Genomic DNA, 18,521 nt, shown 5'->3' with positions numbered 1-18,521 from the left:
AACACCACATCACCTGTAACTATACTGTCTATTTTAAGTTCAATGGCTGTTTTCCTAGTAGAATATATACTCCATGAAGACCAAGCCCTTGTTTGTAATATTTGCTGTTGTATTCCTAAATTCTCACACAATGCCTAGGCATATAGTAAATGGTCCAAATAGAAAGTAACAAATACTTCCTTATTTTTTTTTATTTTCCAAATGACAAAGTGATGCTTTTTTAGCACGTGTTTTTGACCCCATGAAGTTTTACTATTCTGCTAGTTCCTGACACTGTTGTTCTTGACATTTACTCGACATTCATTCCTGTTTGCTACTTTTGAGTCTTGAACTACTGTCTTTGTTTATGTCTTATAGGCAAAGACTGCCGCCTAAAAATGTTTACTACTACCGCTGCCCAGACCACAGGAAGAATTATGTGATGTCCTTTGCATTCTGTTTTGACCGAGAAGATGATATTTACCAGTTTGCTTACTGCTACCCATATACATATACTCGCTTCCAGCATTACCTCGACAGCCTCCAAAAAAGAAACATGGATTATTTCTTCCGGGAGCAGCTTGGACAGAGTGTGGTAAGGCCAGCATCATGCTTGGGGTCCCTCTTTTGAAACACTGAAATGGCAACTTGCAATGAAGTTTTGTAGAATACAAATTATGAAAAATTGTGTTCTATCGAACTATATATAGAGTATATGCTCTCACAAATTTTAAAATTGTGAATAGAAATAAGCTTTAAATAATTATTATGCTTAGCAATAATCATGTAATAATTATTTTGGGTGTTGTTTTTGAACTTGTGATTCTTTGCTTCTACGGCTCCAGGCAGTAAGAGAATAAGGTTTGAGACAGATGGTTGTTATTATAAAGAGAACTAAAACGACTCTCTTTAAAGAGTTCTGGAGAATCACATTGTCACTGAAGAGAAAAGAAGGTGTCTGCTAGGTGCTACAAAGGTCATGGAAGCATCTCATGATAACAACCTTCTGAATTTGTTTCTTAGTGAAACCAAGCAACTGGAGTGCTGACTGGATGTGCTTGCTGTTTTTGCCTTCACTCACTTCCTGGTTTTATGTTTATTTTTTGACTTTAGTTTCCTGGTATAGAGATTTTAATCTTCCATTGCATATTGATCTTTAGCCATTGATATGAAAACATATTCAAACTAGGTGATTTAAGCCAAAATTATTGGCTTATAATTTTGAGGCTAAAAGTCCAAAGTAGGTTTCACAGGGCTAAGGTGGTGATATCCGCAGATCTGTGTTCTAGTCAAGGCTCCAGAGACTACACTGGTGTGCCTTTTCATCACAAGAAGCTCCTTGGTTTGTGCTTCCTTTCCGTTGGCGCACTGGTTCTCATTCACCTGTCTCTTCTTTCACTTGTAAGGGTATTAATGATTGAAGAGGGCTCATCAAAGTAATCCTTCTCATTGTCTTGAGATGCTTAACGTAATCTTACCTGTATACTACAATTGCAATGCAAAACAACAAATTCCCAACTTCTGTGTGTCAGGATGAGGGCATCTCATAAGGGGATCGCATTATTTTCTCTTTTTGTCTCCTTCATTTTTTTGTCCAACAAAAACAGAATTGGAAGTTTTTCTGTTCATTAAATACACTAGATTCCCTTATTTTGCTGATCTGTAAAACAGGAACAAGCAAATAATTTGGTTTTATGGTTCATTCTGTAATTTTGTATTGTGCCTTAAAGCAGAGGTACTGAAAGTCACCAAAGATTCCAAGTAAATACACTAATGTATTAATGGTCTCGAAGATAATTCTGGGGCTCCTGGCATGCTAGGGTAGTGAAATGGACTTTGTTTAGTGCCGTTGGGTTCTACCTGTAAGTCCCACTTCTTAGTATATTTCTTACGAGAGAGAAATATAGAAGGTACATGAGTTACAAATGCTTGAAAGCCAAATTTTATCATTATGATATTCTTATACTCTGAGCTCTCTATCCTTTAAGATATTTTGCTAAATATCTTCCTTTTACCTAACATTCTTCCCATCTGGTGGGTTCCATTTTTATCTGTGACCTGTGTTTTGAACTAAAAATTGGGGCACACTTTGTATCAATAAGCATGCTAATAGGAAGCAAATGGTAAGTTAGGCTCACCTTAGGATATTTCAAGGAGGACTATTTAGAAGCTCAATTCAGAATATATGGAAATCATGAGATGCAGTAAAATTTTCTAGGGCCAATAACAGTTCAAAGGGTGGGAAAGTAAGAAATGATTTTTCTGAACCAAACTAAAGGGTCATTTAGTGGACCACGTGGAGAAGGAGAGTGATGTTACATAAGACATACTGTTAACCTGAGAAGCCATCTCAGGAAACAAGCTGAAACAATAAATACAGTAATAGATTTCTTAGTTTTAAGAATATGTTTTGAGAAATTCCATCATAGGTGATTTTATTTTTTATTAGATTTTTTTTTTAAAAAAAATACCAATCCAAATAATCACTCCCTCTCCTCCTCCTATTCCTTCCACACACCCTCTCACCCCACCCCCATCTAATCCTAATATAGGGTAAGGCACATTGCTTTGTGGAAGGTCCAAGGTTCTCCCTACTATATCTAGCCTGAGCAAGGTATACATCCAAAGAGAATAGGATCCCAAAAAGCCAACACATGCAGTAAAGATAAATCCCAGTACCACTGCTAGTGGCCCCTCAATCTGCCCCAGCCATGTAACTGTCAACCACATTCAGAGGGACTAGTTTGGTTCTATGCTTGTTCCTTCCCGGTCCAGCTGGAGTTAGTAAGCTCCCATTATCTCAGGTAAACTGTTTCAGTGGATGAACGAACCTCTTTGCTCATATTCTCATTCTTTCCATTCTTCAACTGGACCTTGGGAGCTCAATCCAGTGCTCCACTGTGAATCATTGCCTCTGTTTCCATCTTTTGTTGGATAAAGATTCTGCAATAATATTTAAGATAATCATCAGCCTGAATACAAAGCAAGTCAATATTGGGACCCCTCTCCTCTATTACTTAGGGTCTCAGTAGGAGTCATTCTTGTGGAATTTCTCTAGATCCAGATTTCTACTAACCCTATGATGGCTTCCTCAATCAAGATATCTCTTTCTTTACTCTCAACTCTGTCCTTCCTCCATCTCCACTATCCATTCCCTCAAGTTCTCAACCCTCCCCTTCTCCCCGCCTCTTCCCCTTCTACCCTCCCATTCCCCCACCCCCATACTCCCAATTTTGTCAGGCAATCTTGTCTGTTATCAATTTCCATGTGGTTCTATATATGTTTTTCTTTTAGTTCACCTTATTATTTAGCTTCTATAGGATCATGAACTATAGGATTAATGTCCTTTGTTTATAGCTAGTATCCACTTATGAGTGAGTATATACCATATTCTTTTTGGGTGGTCTGGGTTACCATATTCAGGATAGTGTTTTCTAATTCAATCAATTTGCATGCAGAATTCAAGATGTCATTGTTTTTTTGCCACTGAGTAGTACTCTAATGTGTAAATGTGCCACATTTTCTTTATCCATTCTTCGGTTGAGGGGCATCAAGGTTCTTTCCAGGTTCTGGCTATTATGAATAATGCTTTTATGAACATAGTTGAACAAAACCTTTTGTAGTATGATTAAGCATCTTTTGGGAATATGCCCAAGAATGGTATTGCTGTATCCTGAGCTAGGTTGATTCCCAATTTTCTGAGAAACCGCCATACTGATTTCCAAAGTGGTTGTACAAGTTTGCATTTCCACGAGTCATGGATGAGTGTTCCCCTTACTCCACATCCTCCCCAGCATAAGCTATCATTAATAGTTTTAAGCTTAGCCATTCTGACAGGTGTAAGATGGTATCTCAGAGTTGTTTTGATTTGCATTTCCCTGATAGCTAAGGATATTGAACATTTCCTTAAGTATCTTTTGGCCATTTGAGATTCTTCTGTTAAAGACTTCAATAAAAATCAGACTACACTGAACCTGATAGAAGAGAAAGTGGGAATTAGTCTTCAATACATGGGCACAAGGAACCACTTCCTAAATATAAGCCCAGTAGCACAGACACTGAGAGCAACAATAAATAAATGGAACCTCCTAAAACTGAGAAGCTTCTTTATAGCAAAGGACACAGTCAATAAGACAAAAAGGCAGTCTACTGAATGGGAGATCTTCACCAACCCCACATCAGACAAAGGACTGATTTCCAAAATATATAAAGAACTCAAGAAATTAGACACTAAAATTCTAAATAACCCAATTAAAAAATGGGGTACTGAACTAAACATAGGTGATTTTTTTTGAGAGCTCATACACATATGCACTAAAACTAGGTGATAAAATCTTTTGGGACCACCAGTGACTGTGTGTCTACCATGAATCAAAATGTTGTACATATCATGACTATATGTAGTCTTCTTTCTCTTACCTCCGTCTGGAATTATACTAAGGCTTCCTATTGGACAACCCAACCATGACATAAGAGAGTCCATTGATGTACCACATACTGATCATCTTCCCAGGAACCGAATAAGGGTAAAGAAGGGGAGAGAATGAATATAGAGTAATAGGAACATATTAGACATGTATTATGCTATCTATGATATATCACTAGAGCCTGGGATTATTTGAAATGGGATTGTTATAGGAAGTCTAAGACAAATGCTTATTAGATGTAAGAATTGGTAAATAATTTAAGAAAAATAAACTTTCCTAATATATGTACATTTGAGAAGAGAATGCTTTGATTTCTTGCATTTGTCCAACAAAATCCCCTCATATATTTATGTCAGAGAGAAGATAGGTAGACACTTGCTGACGATTGAGCGAATTATTATATTAATGAAAGAATGAGTTAAGACACATGTTTAAGATTATCATGAAGAGCTGCAAGTGGCAAACTATCGATAAGGAGGACAATAAGAGAAGTTTCTAATAATAGATATCAAAAATAATAGCAAAAAATAACGTCTTAAATAAGAGAGAATTCAATGTCTTTTTTCTCTCTTATTTTATGCAATATTTTTGGCAATCTATTTATATCATTAGAAGTCTACTTCTTTTCTATGTATGTCTGGATGTTAGCAGTCTAGAGCAGATTCTGTATCTCCCCTGAGAGTCTCAGGGAGTCACATTCTTTCAGATTTCTGTCTCTGTCATCCATGGGAATTGACCTTCAGCTTCATTATCTGATATGTAATTCCTCATTGAGTCTGTGTTCTAGACATAAGAATAAAGGACGTGGGCGAAAGAAAAATCTAGCTATGTGGCATGTCATTCAGTAGAATTCCTACCCACATTTAAGTAAAATATAGAGTGACCATGTGTTGTCTAAAAATTGGTGGTCATATAGTTATGAAGGATAGTTGATATTGAGGGACAGCTAAGGTTTCTGCCACAGAAAGTCTCAGTTCTGCTTTCACCTCTAACGTCACACTGCTTGTATGTTATCTCCCTTTTCTTAAGGTGATATTTTTTCATTCTTATTGTAAAGTAAAGTGAAAAACATGACTTGAAAAAGTGAATGTGTTTTAGATGTGATAAGAGCCATGGTTGGGATATATGACAAGGTTGTACAAACCTCAGTATGATTCCAGAAATAAATGTATTCTATGCCAGAGAAAATATGCCCAAATACATTAAAGCATATAATTAGAGATATAAATTATTTAAAGAGGTAGTGTTCAAGTAAACAGCATGCAGAATATGAGCTTCAGCCTTCATATTGAGAGATGGCTAACATTGCTGAATGCAAAGTTGAGAATAAGGTTACCCAGAAAACAGAGGGCCAGAGTCATTGCATGATGATATTTAGTTAGCTATCTGGCATGATTGGGTTTAGGAATTCCTGGAAGAGTAAGACAGACAGGAAGACTGGAGTCAACTTCTTGGAAACCATTCACTGTCATGTTGACCATATTCTGTTTTCAGATGTTAGATCTTTTTCTTTATATGGACAATCCTATTTATTTCTCATAGTAGCTTATGGAGTAGAAAAAATTTTTCCCAGGGATTGGATAAAGCTAACAAGGTAAGTTCTTTTGCTAAGTTCACATGTATGAGGATGAAGATTTAAACTAAGTCTTTAATTCTAATACTCTTTGCTGGTGCTCTGATGGGCATATTGAGACTCATAGTTAGAAAATAAATCTAATGAATTTTCATGCTCCACCTGAGCCAGATGAAACAGGTTGGGAAACTCTCTGGATCAATTCAATCACTCTATCTATGTTGAGTCTCAAAGCAGATGCTCAAGGTTTTGGGCTTGGCATACTTTTGCAGACAGGGCGACTCTTGGTTTGGATTATAGGATATTTGATATGGCTCATATTTAAGGCAACACCATAATTAGTTATTCCTTATCCAAATTTGGAGGGAGGATAATTACAAGTGGGAAGGCTAAATATGCCAACATGGAGTCCGAGAGCATAGGCAAGAAGAGATATTTGCATGTTAGTGCCAAAAGCATTCCTTGTAGTAGCCATAGCTGTCGCCAGGGCTGCAGAGCCATGACAAATGACACTTTACTTTGTTACTCAGCAGTAGTTCCTGGTAATTCAACCAAAAAAATGCCATTGAACACAAAAGCATCCTTGGAAAGCTCCTTTTGTGACTATCTTAGTCATATATTTATTCATATATAATTTACATATAAAACCTACCCACTGTAAAAGTACAGTCATAGAATTTTGAGCAAATTTGCAGAGTTGGATAAATATCACACTACAGTTTTGGAATATTTCTTTTGCACATAACTGGATAATGTAAAAACAAAATGAACTGCTTGCTGGGTCTCCCGTTCTTCTGGCTCTAGGACCTTAAGAGTATCTAAAGTAATTAACTTCTCTCTAATAGTTGTTGTCCCTGCTCATTAGGGTCATGGTCTTGGATTCTGTAGTCTATACTCTTTCCTGGTTTTATGAGTTTGCCAAGATTATAACCAGATTATCTCATCCTTTCAATCTTGTCCTGAGGTGGCCTATAGGCCTTCTCTATTCTGAAAATAAGATCAAGGATAGCTAAGAAGACCCTTCCTCCTATTGCTGCAGATCTCCAGACTGCCTAGTTTTTCTAGCCCAATACAATAATACTTTTGATATGACTCATAGATCAATAATGTGGTTTAATGGATCAAGGTTTACTTGAGTTATACTAAAGTTTTAGTACTTATTATTCTTGCACTGTATTTTACCCTGTATCCTTAGACTGAAGGTGATGGCGTAAGTCAAAAACAATCCCACACCAGTTTAGAATTATGATTAATAGAATGGTTATTTATTTAAAGGGGAAAAAACTTACAGATCACCGTCCCAGACAACAGCCCTCTGCACAATCAGGAAGGGAGTGTAGTCGCCGGAAGCGGAGCAGGAAGTAAGAGAGAGCGAGAAGGGAAGTGGCTGCTTTTTTAAAGGAAAAGAGACCACGCCCCAATGGGCTGGTATCTCAGGAGCTATTGGCTGGAGGAGCGGAAGGACCTCCCGCAACATTAGACAAGTTCATAAGCATCTTTGATCTATAGTTTCTCATTTATATGACAGAATAATTTGTGATCATTGAGAAAATTAAATGAATAATTAACAAAGAGCCTAACACAGTGCTAGTACTCCATGAATATAGAGTGGAAAGATAACATATACATTACAAGTGTATATTTCTCAGAATTATATTTTCAATATGTAGTCAAAAATTTTCCCTTTTAGACTTGCTTATTTTTCAAGAGAAGTAGACTCCTCCAGTGGGTAGAAACTGAAAAGAAAAAGAGATTGAGAAAGGCGTCCTACAATTTAATAAGACATAAACAACAACTTTCCTATTTTTTCACTAGCTGATGGCAGTTCTTGATTTGAGTCCCCCCCCCATTAACCAAAGATGACCAAATAAACAGCAATTTATATCTCTCTTATAAAGAAAAATTGCTATATTCAGATTCCTTGTTTGCCTTTGCAAATAAACACCCTTCTAGAAACTGGAACATATGCCTCCTTACCCCTTTTATCTCAGTTCAGATTAATTTATGAAATGCTATCTCTTTCTAAATTATTAACTCAATCCTCCTATGCCATTGCATTTTCCCAGCTTATTTGCTATAGCATGACATTAAAACATAATTGTTTTGTTAACAAGAGAATAGAGGCTTCCAATATCTTTCATACATTAAAGTGGTTAATAACAAAATGTTAATATGCACCACAACCATTGAATCAGCCTACTGATTTTCATTCAGCAATATTCATACATATTTAAAAGTTTCCTTTGTCTAACTAGGTCAGAAGACAATTACCCAGCCTTGATATTGTTTGTCCAAACTGCCATTCTGTAAAAGGGTGACAGGAAGACAGATGGCTGAGAGTTTTCAGCACTTCCTTCCATTCATGGTCCCTATACTACAGATAGCAGAAGTCATTAAGTTTAGACTCCGAAAATAACAACCTGAAAGACTTTAGCAGCAACTTTCTTTTCTAGCTGAAAAAGCCGAGAACTAAAGACAAAGGTGAGTGAGCCCAGTGGTTGATGATTGGGCCTCTCCTGCTCTACAATTAAACAAAGAGACACATTTTAGTCACACCGTAAACCCTCCGCTTTTATATTACTATGATGAAATATCATAATCTAGGAGACTCGTAAAATATAGAAATTCATTTCTTGCCATTATGAAGAATGAAAGTCTGAGACCAAGTTTCCAGCATGGCTGAGTTCTGTTAAAAGCCTGCTTAAAGATTTTGAGCTGCTGCTGGGTGGTGGTAGTGCATGTCTTTAATCCCAGCACTTGGGAGCAGAGACGGAAAGAGACTCTGTGAGTTCGAGGCCAGCCTGGTCTACAAGAGCTAGTTCCAGGACAGGCTCCAAAGCTACAGAGAAACCCTATCTTGAAAAATAAAACAAACAACAACAGAAAAAAAGATTATAAACTGTTTATTTTTTTTTCTTTTTAAATGCAGTTCAGGATAACCACCTTCTTTAAACTCAGGTCTTCTAAGAACTAGAGCCAGAATTTGTACCCAGTTCTGTCTGTGTTAATTCTCTCTGTACCACCAGAGTACCTTCTGAACTATCTGTGAGTTGTTGTGGGAAATTCAGGGGATCATGGAAACCTTCGCTGTTGTGGGGAGCTTTATCATAATGAGTCAGCAGGTGGGGTGATGTTGCCACTAGGGCGCTATTTAGTTTCTTCTCTGTCCTGCTTCAGGGCCTAGCCTGCCTTCTTCTCTCTATGTTCATAACCTTACTATATTGGACATCTTGTCATTAGCCTAGTCAAAACGTCTGATTCAGACTTTTTATCTTTTTTTTTTACACTTTTGCTTCACAAAACAAGACTGTAGGCCATCTTCTATTTCAGAATCTTCTCTTGCCCCCTATAGCTGCATATAACTGTCTAATAAAGTAACTGATGAAGATGCAATTAAAGGCATGACAGTTCTCCAGGTCCTTGTTATGGACTCCTGTTACTCCTCAGTTGTCTCTCCATAGGTGAAGCTTATCTGCTTGCCCTTTCCTCTGACCCATGCTTAGGTCTAAGGCATCTTCTCTTCTAGGAAAGCACTTTGTGTAGCACTCTTGTGAGGAATTGAATGTGGTCAGAGGAATGATGGCTATGTTTTATTTACCATGCTCTCCTTCAATATGGAAGCTATACTTTTGCTTGCCCTAGCACTATTCTACCCAGGGACAATCTGTTTTTCTGGTCATTCTCCCCTGCCCCAAACATATATGGTCCAGCTTAGACGGATGGCTTAGACAGGCAGAGAGTGCTGCCAAGATGGCTCCTACATTGAAATGCAGACAGTGACTGGTGTGGGATGGAGTCTGTTGCACACCTAAGAACTGATGAACCTGTAAAAACATGTCTGTTTTATTTGAAGACTCAAAATGCCATACCCATTAAGAAGGTGTTTTTATTGGTGTAATTAGTAATTATAAAGTTGACAACAGCAGACATAATCATATCAATAGCTGTACACCTCCCAGTATGGCGGTTTTAGAATCAGGTTGATCGACACTTGAATCCCGCCTGTACTATTGCCATAGTATACAGAACCATTCATTGTCAAACTTAGCAAATTACTGCACGCTGCTTCATTTGTTTCTTTATCTGGGTTTAGAGAAATACACTTTACCTTCCAGAACATGTTCCAGAGTAATATGAATCAAAAGTAGCACCAGGTGAGCACATGTGCACATCATAAATGTCACTAGCTAAGCTGATGATACATGTTATCGGATATAACTGTCAGCCTTTGAGTTCGATCCCGTTACTCCATCTATATTAAAGATTTGGAAACAGAAGTACAGACAGATTAAACAACTTATCTAAAATGTACACAGCTAATTAGTGACAGTGGTTATATTTTGGATCCAAACTTAAACAATTTCTCTCAAAACATGTGGTTATAAAAATAAAATGTAAAATTTAATTCCTTTATTTCCTGCTAAACAATATGTTCTCAATTGGTATCTACAACTTAACAATATATTTTATTTATAAATATTTATATAAATTCAAAGTATTGGTTTTGTGTTGCCTTTTGCTTTATCACTTAATAAGAAATGCCTTTAAAAAGCTGTTTCTCAGAAACGACCAGGAGAGTTAGTGTTTACCTGGTTAACTTGATCAAGGTTGACAATGGGATTTGACAATCTTGGCTCCATTGATTTATTTTAGGGTACTTAAATTATTCACCCAAAATGTCTATACTGATTATATTGACCAAATAAATAAATGACAAAAACCTGTTTCCCACTTTTGCTGGCTGTGAGCCAGCCTGGCCACGGAACACAAGCAGCTTGCCTTGAAGTGGGAACTCCTCTTACAGATGTCCATGAGCAGAGGATTGAAGAAGTAGGGAGGTCTCATTGTTCCAAGGTACTTGCAGGCTGAAGCCCATGGAGATCACTTTAGAGAAGAATTCTCTCCCACATGGCATATAATCATCCCCTTATCTAACAGCATCCAAATGAGCAGCTATCCTGGCTGTACAGACATTTCTTCTACCACTAAGGACTGACAGTTTCTATAGCAGCCTGACCCAGTAGGATCATCTTGTGCTTCCCAGTTTTCTTTTATTGAGCCAGAGATGGAGTCATTATTGACAGGCTGTAACTTTTTTAATTAAAATATAATTACATTGTTTCCCTCATTCTCTTCCTCCCTCCAGCCCTTCTTATGTTCTGCCAAATTAATGGCCTCTTTTGCTTATTATTGCTGTACATATATATTCATATGTACACATACAGAGACACACACATACCCATGAATATATAAATAGAAATTTCTGGGTCCATTTAGTGGTGTGTGTGTGTGTGTGTGCATGCATTGTTTTTGAGCTGACCATTTGGTGCTGGGTAACCAATTAAAAGGCTCATACTTGGGTAAAACTAATTCTCCTGCTCTCTACATTCTTAATTGTCTGTCGTTCTGGCCTAAAGCTGGAACCTCATGAAACTTCCCACTCTGTTAACATGTCAACTGATATTCTCCATGTTCATATCTTGTACAAGCCGCCATATTGTTGGGATATCATAAATGAAGCTTCCCTGTCATTTCTATGAGACACATCACCACAAAAGATTTTCTGATCTTCTGGCTCTTAAAATCTTTCTGCCCACCCTTCCACAAATCTCGCTGAGTCTTAATTGCAGAAGTTGTGTTGTAGATATATCAAATGGGACTAGGAACCTCATTATCAGTTATTCTTTGCATTTTAACAAGTTGTGGTTATTTATAATGAACCCTATCTGTTGCAAAGAGAAGTTTCTCTGATGACATCTGAGAGTTATATGCACCTATGGGTATATGAATAAGACTATGCTGGTTTTATAATGTGGTGGTATAAAGGCTATTCTCTGAGGGTCATGATCCCACTAACTTCATAGAGTTCACTAAGTTCCCAGTATGAGGCATTGTTTTAGTTGACATTTCTATTGCTGTGAAGAGACACCATGACAATTGCAACTGTTATAAAGAAAAAACATTTAATTTAGGTGATGTCTTTATAGTTCAGAGATTTAGTCCATTATCATGGCAGAAAGCAAAGCATCATGCAGGCAGACATTGTTCTGGAGAAGGAGCTGAGAGTTCCTATATCTTAGCTTGCAGACAATAGAAAGTGGTCTGGCTCAAGCATGTATGAGACCTCAAAGACTGTCTTCGCAGTAGCAGGCTTCCTCCAACAAAACCACACCTACTCCAACTCCTAATAGTGATGCTCTTTTGGAAGGCTATTTTCTTTCAAACCACCATATGCATAATTTCTCTCCTGTTGAGTGGATCGTATGTGAAACAAAATAATTGTTTACTGCCAAGATACAAGTGCCACTATTACACCATTAGATAATTCTTTCTATGCAGATTGTTTATAGTTTATAGGCATATTGGTAAGATTTTCAACGTGCATGAGTAAGAATCTCAGGAAGGGAGGAAGGGAGAGAGAGAGAGAGAGAGAGAGGAACATAAACAGAGAGAGACAAGGGGAGAGAGAAGAGACAGAAAGATACAGATTAACAGAGACAGAGAAAACAAAATGAAAGAAATGGCCTAAAGATTAATTTGTTTTGATTTGTGCTTTCATATTGTGGTGAAATTGTCAGTGCAGGAATAAGAAATTCAATTTTATTTTATGTGCCATATACTTCAGTTGCTTTGTAAAGGATGGATTCTAGGATACAGAACATTGTTAAGGGGTTAACAATTATTTCAGTAGTAAAATAAATGGTAGAAGAGTTGAAAATTTAAGAAATACATAAGAGTTAAAATTCATGGAACCTGTGTTAATTCAATGTGGCTAAAGACAAGAGACAATGAAACATTATTTCTAAGTTCTGGCTTCTCTGAGCTAGTGAATGGGAAAGTCATCAAAATAGGGAGAAGTGGATTTGTAAAGGATGTATTTAATTCAGCTAGAAGCATTTTAGTATCTAGAAATGTTGGAGAAGTATATGTTTATTCCTAAAGGAGTTCAGTTACATCAGAAATAGTAGTGAAAATCATTTGAGTAGTAAAATATTGCTTCTCTTTCCTTATATCATATCTAAGTTTCTGTCTATCATTTAAATCTGGGCCTAAAATCGCTTGTTACGGTCTAGAAGAGAAGGAGCCTCATCCTTCCTGCAAACGAGGATACTATGGTAAAGGATAATCTAGAGTTTTCATTGGGTGTGCATACTAACCCAAAACAAGATTTCAGTTACATAAGGGTACTAAGACTGTCTCTGTTCTCCCTGCTTTGTCAGGACGGGCTCAGAAACTAAGCACACTATTATTTCAAGTATATGTGACAATACCTCCAGAATCAGAGTTGGGGATACTTTATACCTTGCTACTGGGTCTTTTTATCCTAGGTGTTCTATTTAGTTGGCATGGCATTATTGCTACTGCAGCTCCTCAGATTGCCAGGTAGAAGGAGTATGGCATTGTTGAAAATGAATTAAACAGCAAGCAATTATGAAAAATAGAGCTTCATCTAGACTTTTTTCTGTGTCAATTTCTAAATCCATTTCCTCCTTAACCATGAAATGCTTAGGCCTGTGGCTAAAAGCACTATGTGAAGTTACTTCACGGATAGACTTCCCTTTTTTTTGCCTCCCTACTCACAGGAGATTGCTGGATATACACCTAGTTCATTCATTTGTGTTTTAGTCATTCATTCAGCATGCATTGAACATACATCCTGTACTGGTTACTCTGCTAATAAATAGCAATTACAAGGAAACCAAACACCGCCTTCCTGAGGATGAACATCAGTTGTAAGTTAAAAAGCCATGGCGAGTGGCTGGATGCTGAATAAATCCATTGGAGTTCTTCTGGTAGCCTGGAGGTCAGGAAAATGCAAAGAGAACTTTGCATTCATTAGTCATGTGCCAGGTGTTCCAAGTGGTCTATGCGCATCATCCCACTTAAGTTCTCAACTACTCCATGAGGTAATATTATTCTTTATTAAAAATGAGAATCTAAGGTCCAAGAGAGTTAAGTTATTCTTTTTAGTATTATATAGTTGCTGACAACTGTGGTAATTTGGGCTTCTTAAACTCCAAGTCTTTTATGTCCACTGTATAACACTCTACTGAAGGTCATCCAAGAGACTGCAAAAACCTGGGCTGATAATGTCTTAACTATGACTTTAAGCCAAGGTGTTGCTACCTGAAATTTATCAATGTGTTTAAAGGGTTGGTTCAGTCCTCTAATACTAGATGCCAAAAGGAGTTTATTATTTTGCTGGGAAGAGGATTTTTAGTTACTTTCAGGTTCTTGAGGTATTTATGGACTTTTTACCCTGTCCTGAGTTTTACCCTTTTCTTCTATGTCCAAACCTGGTTTGGCTATTTGTTATTGAAGAGATGTAAAGTATATTTCAAAGACTTTGGAACTGTGAGCAGCAGCTCTCGACATCATCCCTAACCTTGTCACTCATTCCCAATAGGGGCTTCATGGGGCTCTGCTACTCACTAAGCTTCACCTGACTAGACTCTAAAGGGAATATGTGCTCTGAGGACAGTGTCTGTCATCTGGACCACAGAGCACATGGCTGGAGGGAGGCACTTGGTGGGCTCCAAGTGGCAGTGCACAGAATGATAGGCACGGAGACTGCTGTCGGCAGCCAGGAGGCTGATCCTTGCTGTCAGTATTCAGAACTGCCTGTTTGCTCAGCCACTGTAGGTCATGAATAATTCTCTCAGATCCTGAATCTTTAGATGGACAGCCTTGAAGGTCAATTCCTCTGACATTCCAGTCAGAAGATAGGCCTCTTGATGCTGAGTCCTGTCACCAGTGTCTTTAACAGGAGTCTGTCCCCATCTAGAATGTGCTTTCTCCCTCTTGCAATGTCAAGATGCCTGAGCTCTCAAGTGACTGAATCAATGCTAAATATTTAATGCACAAAGCCTGCCTTCTCGGGGCCTTTGATCCAAAACTTCTTAAAAACATCTTAAAAGCCCTTCAAAAACTGGTTAGTATTTCATTACAGTCACTTAAAATAGATTTATTTTATCAAAACATCCTGCCAGAAACCCTGAAGGTGGGATGAGTAACCCCAGGCAATTTTGACAGGACTGCCTCCCTCCATTAACCACCCAGGGCCTCTGGGCAGCCCCACTCGCTCACGAAGGGCACAGCTGTCATAGGCATGCCCACGACGGATTTAGAACTGCGTGCAAAGGAGGTGGCAAGGTTTGTCAGATGCCTGGGGAGGCTGCATCAATAACACCCTCGTGAAAAGAGTGAAGAGCTGCTGGGTTTGTCACAAGTCAGGGCCTTACCTCGGATTCTCATTTCTTGACTCTTGTGCAGTCTTCCTAACAGCCCCACGAGGAATGGGAAAGTGTCTCTTGCAACCACCAGGAAACTGAGGCTCAGCAGCATATGTGACCTACTCAAGGTCACAGGGTAGAATCTAAGGCTGCATGGGAGTTTTTATTTGTTTGTCTTTCCCCTCAATTTTGATATTGGCCATTTCACTGAACCTTGACATTGGCTTCTTTCCTTAAAACAGAAAAGCAAATGAAAACTAAGATTTTGGTAATCTCAAGTCGTTAGCCCCAAATACATACACATGGTGAGAAACACTAGAGAGACCCAGTAGGTTTTGTATGTGTGATGTGTGTGCACGTGCATGCATATAATCTGTAATGATGGTGATTAAAGAATAAGAGGCCTCTACCAATCTACTGGAGTCAGGAAATTATTTTCATGCTACCTTCTAGAAATAGACTGGCCCTCATCGCAGTATTTATTTCCATTCTGTTTTTTTAAAACTCACTTTTTGCTCTCTGTTATGCACATGGAGACAGAGACAAAGAATGTAATGGAATAAAATAAGGAAAACCACTTCAAGAATCTCCAGACATTAGAGGAAGACAAGATTTTTAACACTTAATATTGTCCAAATGTGTGAGATCAATTATAAGCCAATATTGCACAGATGATGGGATAGAGATGGAGAAGACATTCGGAGATGGTGCTTAAATTAAATATGAAAGGACAATAGAGTAATCAACTTTTTAAACAATGAGATATTTGAAAGCTATATAGCTCCAAATTGTAAAACAGGATCAGGAAGAGGAAGGGTCTTGTTCAGAGCCTCCAGCTTAGAATGTGGCAGGACCTCTGTCCTGGATCTCTGCCTAGGGCTTTGTACTACTTCCCAATGTAAGCAATTGGACATTTGCTAGAAAACTTCCCCTTAGATGTGGCAGCTGGAAACAGCAAGTAGAAAACAGAACCGGTAGAGAGAGAACAGCATATGTTTTAAGGAGGGCATGGAAGAAGCTCAGAAATACCTTCTTTGGCGGGAGACGTGAAGTCTGTGACCTTTTGAAATTAGAGCTTTGCCTGGTATTACAAAGGCACCTCCCTTTCAACCTTGTAGAATAAAAGATTCCTCTAAGAGTGTTTGTTTTGCTATTATTTGCTGGGTCATAAAGACCCTCGGTGCCCTTTACAAAAGGTTTGCTTCTACAGTGACCAGCTTCTCATTATAATTCCTGGGCATCTTCCAGTGTTGCTAAGTGCTTTACAATGAACACACGACAGCAAAGGAGAAACCAAGCTCATTACAGCCACATTCTGAGGGAATTTCTTGGATACTTCCAAGATACCAAAGTCAAGTCAAGTTTGCAGAAGCATCTTGGCCACAAATAGTCACGACTTTGCTTCTTTGCTATTATATATTCTTCCTCCAACTCAGCCAAAGGGACCCCTGGATTGTTTACTAAAATGCTTATATTGGGACTAAGGAAAATGCCCACACTGTAAAGATCAGATGGTGTAGTTGAATTAAAGGTACAGGTCAGATGATTCCTGCTCCTGGAAACATCACAATAAAAACTACTCAAATTTTGAGTACTCTCTTCTAGAAGTAAGTCTGTTTTTTAATGAGTAAAGAGTTTGAATCACCCTTAAAAAAATCTTAAGTTGGAACATATATATCTCTCTCTTCTCAATCTTTCAATAACTGTGTGTCTTATGTTAGGTATCTGGCACATAGTAAACGTTTATTGTTTCTCTATGTATCCACCTCTGTGTCTCTGTCTCTGTCTCTCTCTCTGTCTCTCTCTCTGTCTGTCTGTCTGTCTCTCTCACACACACACACACACACCAGCACTCAGACTAGGTATTTTATTTGTGTGTTTATCTTCTCCCTTTCCCAGTTTGTGTCTCTATTTCTGTATGCACCAATCTCCTTTCCGATGCAGTCAGTGTCTCTTGCAATTGATTTTGAATTGACCTTCTACTGTTGGTATCACTCTTTATTTCTTGGGAAAAACTTTTGTGAATGGTCTCCCCACTGATAGAGAGGTCTCTATAAACCAATCCCCCTTGATCAGCCTGAATTTTATACCATATTATTGAAGGCCTTTCTGCCTTGAAATTCAGTTTCAGAATCACAAATCAATGTGGCTTTCAGTTTTGTGTTTTGATTTTAATTCAGCTTTGCAATTATTAATATATGAATGATATAGTTGTCACGCTCTCTTTGGCTCTTTACTTAGATAGCACCCATCAGGTAAAACCTAGGTTCCAAAGACTGTGACACTGGTTCAGCTTTTTTGCTTTTCCTCATCCCATTCTCACTTTCCATAATATTGTTATTAATATTAGCAATAATATTAATATAATATTGTTATTTCAGCTACAACATTGGAGACAGTATTGGAGGATTCGTGAAATATCCTGCGCCAAATTCAAATTCTAGTCTTAGCTTCCTTCATGCCTGTGAGGCATAGTCCATTCAGAAGAGTCTGTTCACTGTGCTCCAAGGTGTCTCTCTCTCTCTCTCTCTGTGTGTGTGTGTGTGTGTGTGTGTGTGTGTGTGTGTGTGTACACCTATCATCTGCCTTTTCTTTGGTCAAACACTCGTAAGAATTGCTATTCATGTTTAGAGATAAAATTTCCCTCTCTTACACCCTCAAGCAAATGTAGATCTCTTTCCTTTCTTTTTCCCTCTGTTTTTTTTTTCTGTGTGTGTATTTCTCTTTGAAACAATGTATTATACCTCCTGGACTGGATTCATTAATATATGCCAAAACTGTATGGAATGATGCATCATGCCTCATTCACCTGGTCTGAACCAATTCTGTGAGTGATGTTTTTAATCTGATTTAATGCTTGATGTTCTAAGACATTGTTTTCCCTTATGTCTATCATATTGTGGTGCTAAAGAGAACTCTCATCAGGTCTTCTCCCTCTTAATGGTCATTTTCTCATTCTATTTCTGTGAGTTCCATGTGCCCAACACTGGAAATCTTCTGCCAGTTAGATTAGTTCAGCTCATAGGGAGGCAGAGGCAGGCGGATCTCGGATCTCTGTGAGTTCGAGACCAGCCTGGTCTACAAGAGCTAGTTCCAGGACAGGCTCCATAACCACAGAGAAACCCTGTCTCGAAAAACCAAAAAAAAAAAAAAAAAAAAGAGAGAGAATGAAAATTAAAAAACAACATCCAGACACTGAACAATAAGAGCCCTTCTGAAACAGCTAGCATTTTTTTTAAAGGATCCACAAATGAATATGAATAAACTGAGCGAGAAAAGGAGATTAAATTGTGCCCAGCTCCAGAGATG

General features: G+C 38.1%; 1 protein-coding gene across 1 annotated transcript in view; it reads left to right on the top strand.

The window, feature by feature from the left end:
- Agbl4 (AGBL carboxypeptidase 4) overlaps nucleotides 1–18,521 on the top strand; it is a 1,095,236-nt gene that overhangs the window by 605,122 nt on the left and 471,593 nt on the right. The window contains exon 5 of the mRNA XM_041652936.1: nucleotides 358–574. Coding sequence (XP_041508870.1) covers nucleotides 358–574 — 217 coding nt within the window. The remainder of the gene's footprint in view (nucleotides 1–357; nucleotides 575–18,521) is intronic.

This window comes from Microtus oregoni, unplaced genomic scaffold (genome assembly GCF_018167655.1).
Source record: "Microtus oregoni isolate MIOR12 unplaced genomic scaffold, Mior012 000005F_ref0000423, whole genome shotgun sequence".
In the NCBI taxonomy this organism is placed as follows: Eukaryota; Metazoa; Chordata; class Mammalia; order Rodentia; family Cricetidae; genus Microtus; species Microtus oregoni.
Note: the sequence above shows the minus strand (reverse complement) of the source record. Positions and strands in the feature narration are given on the sequence as shown.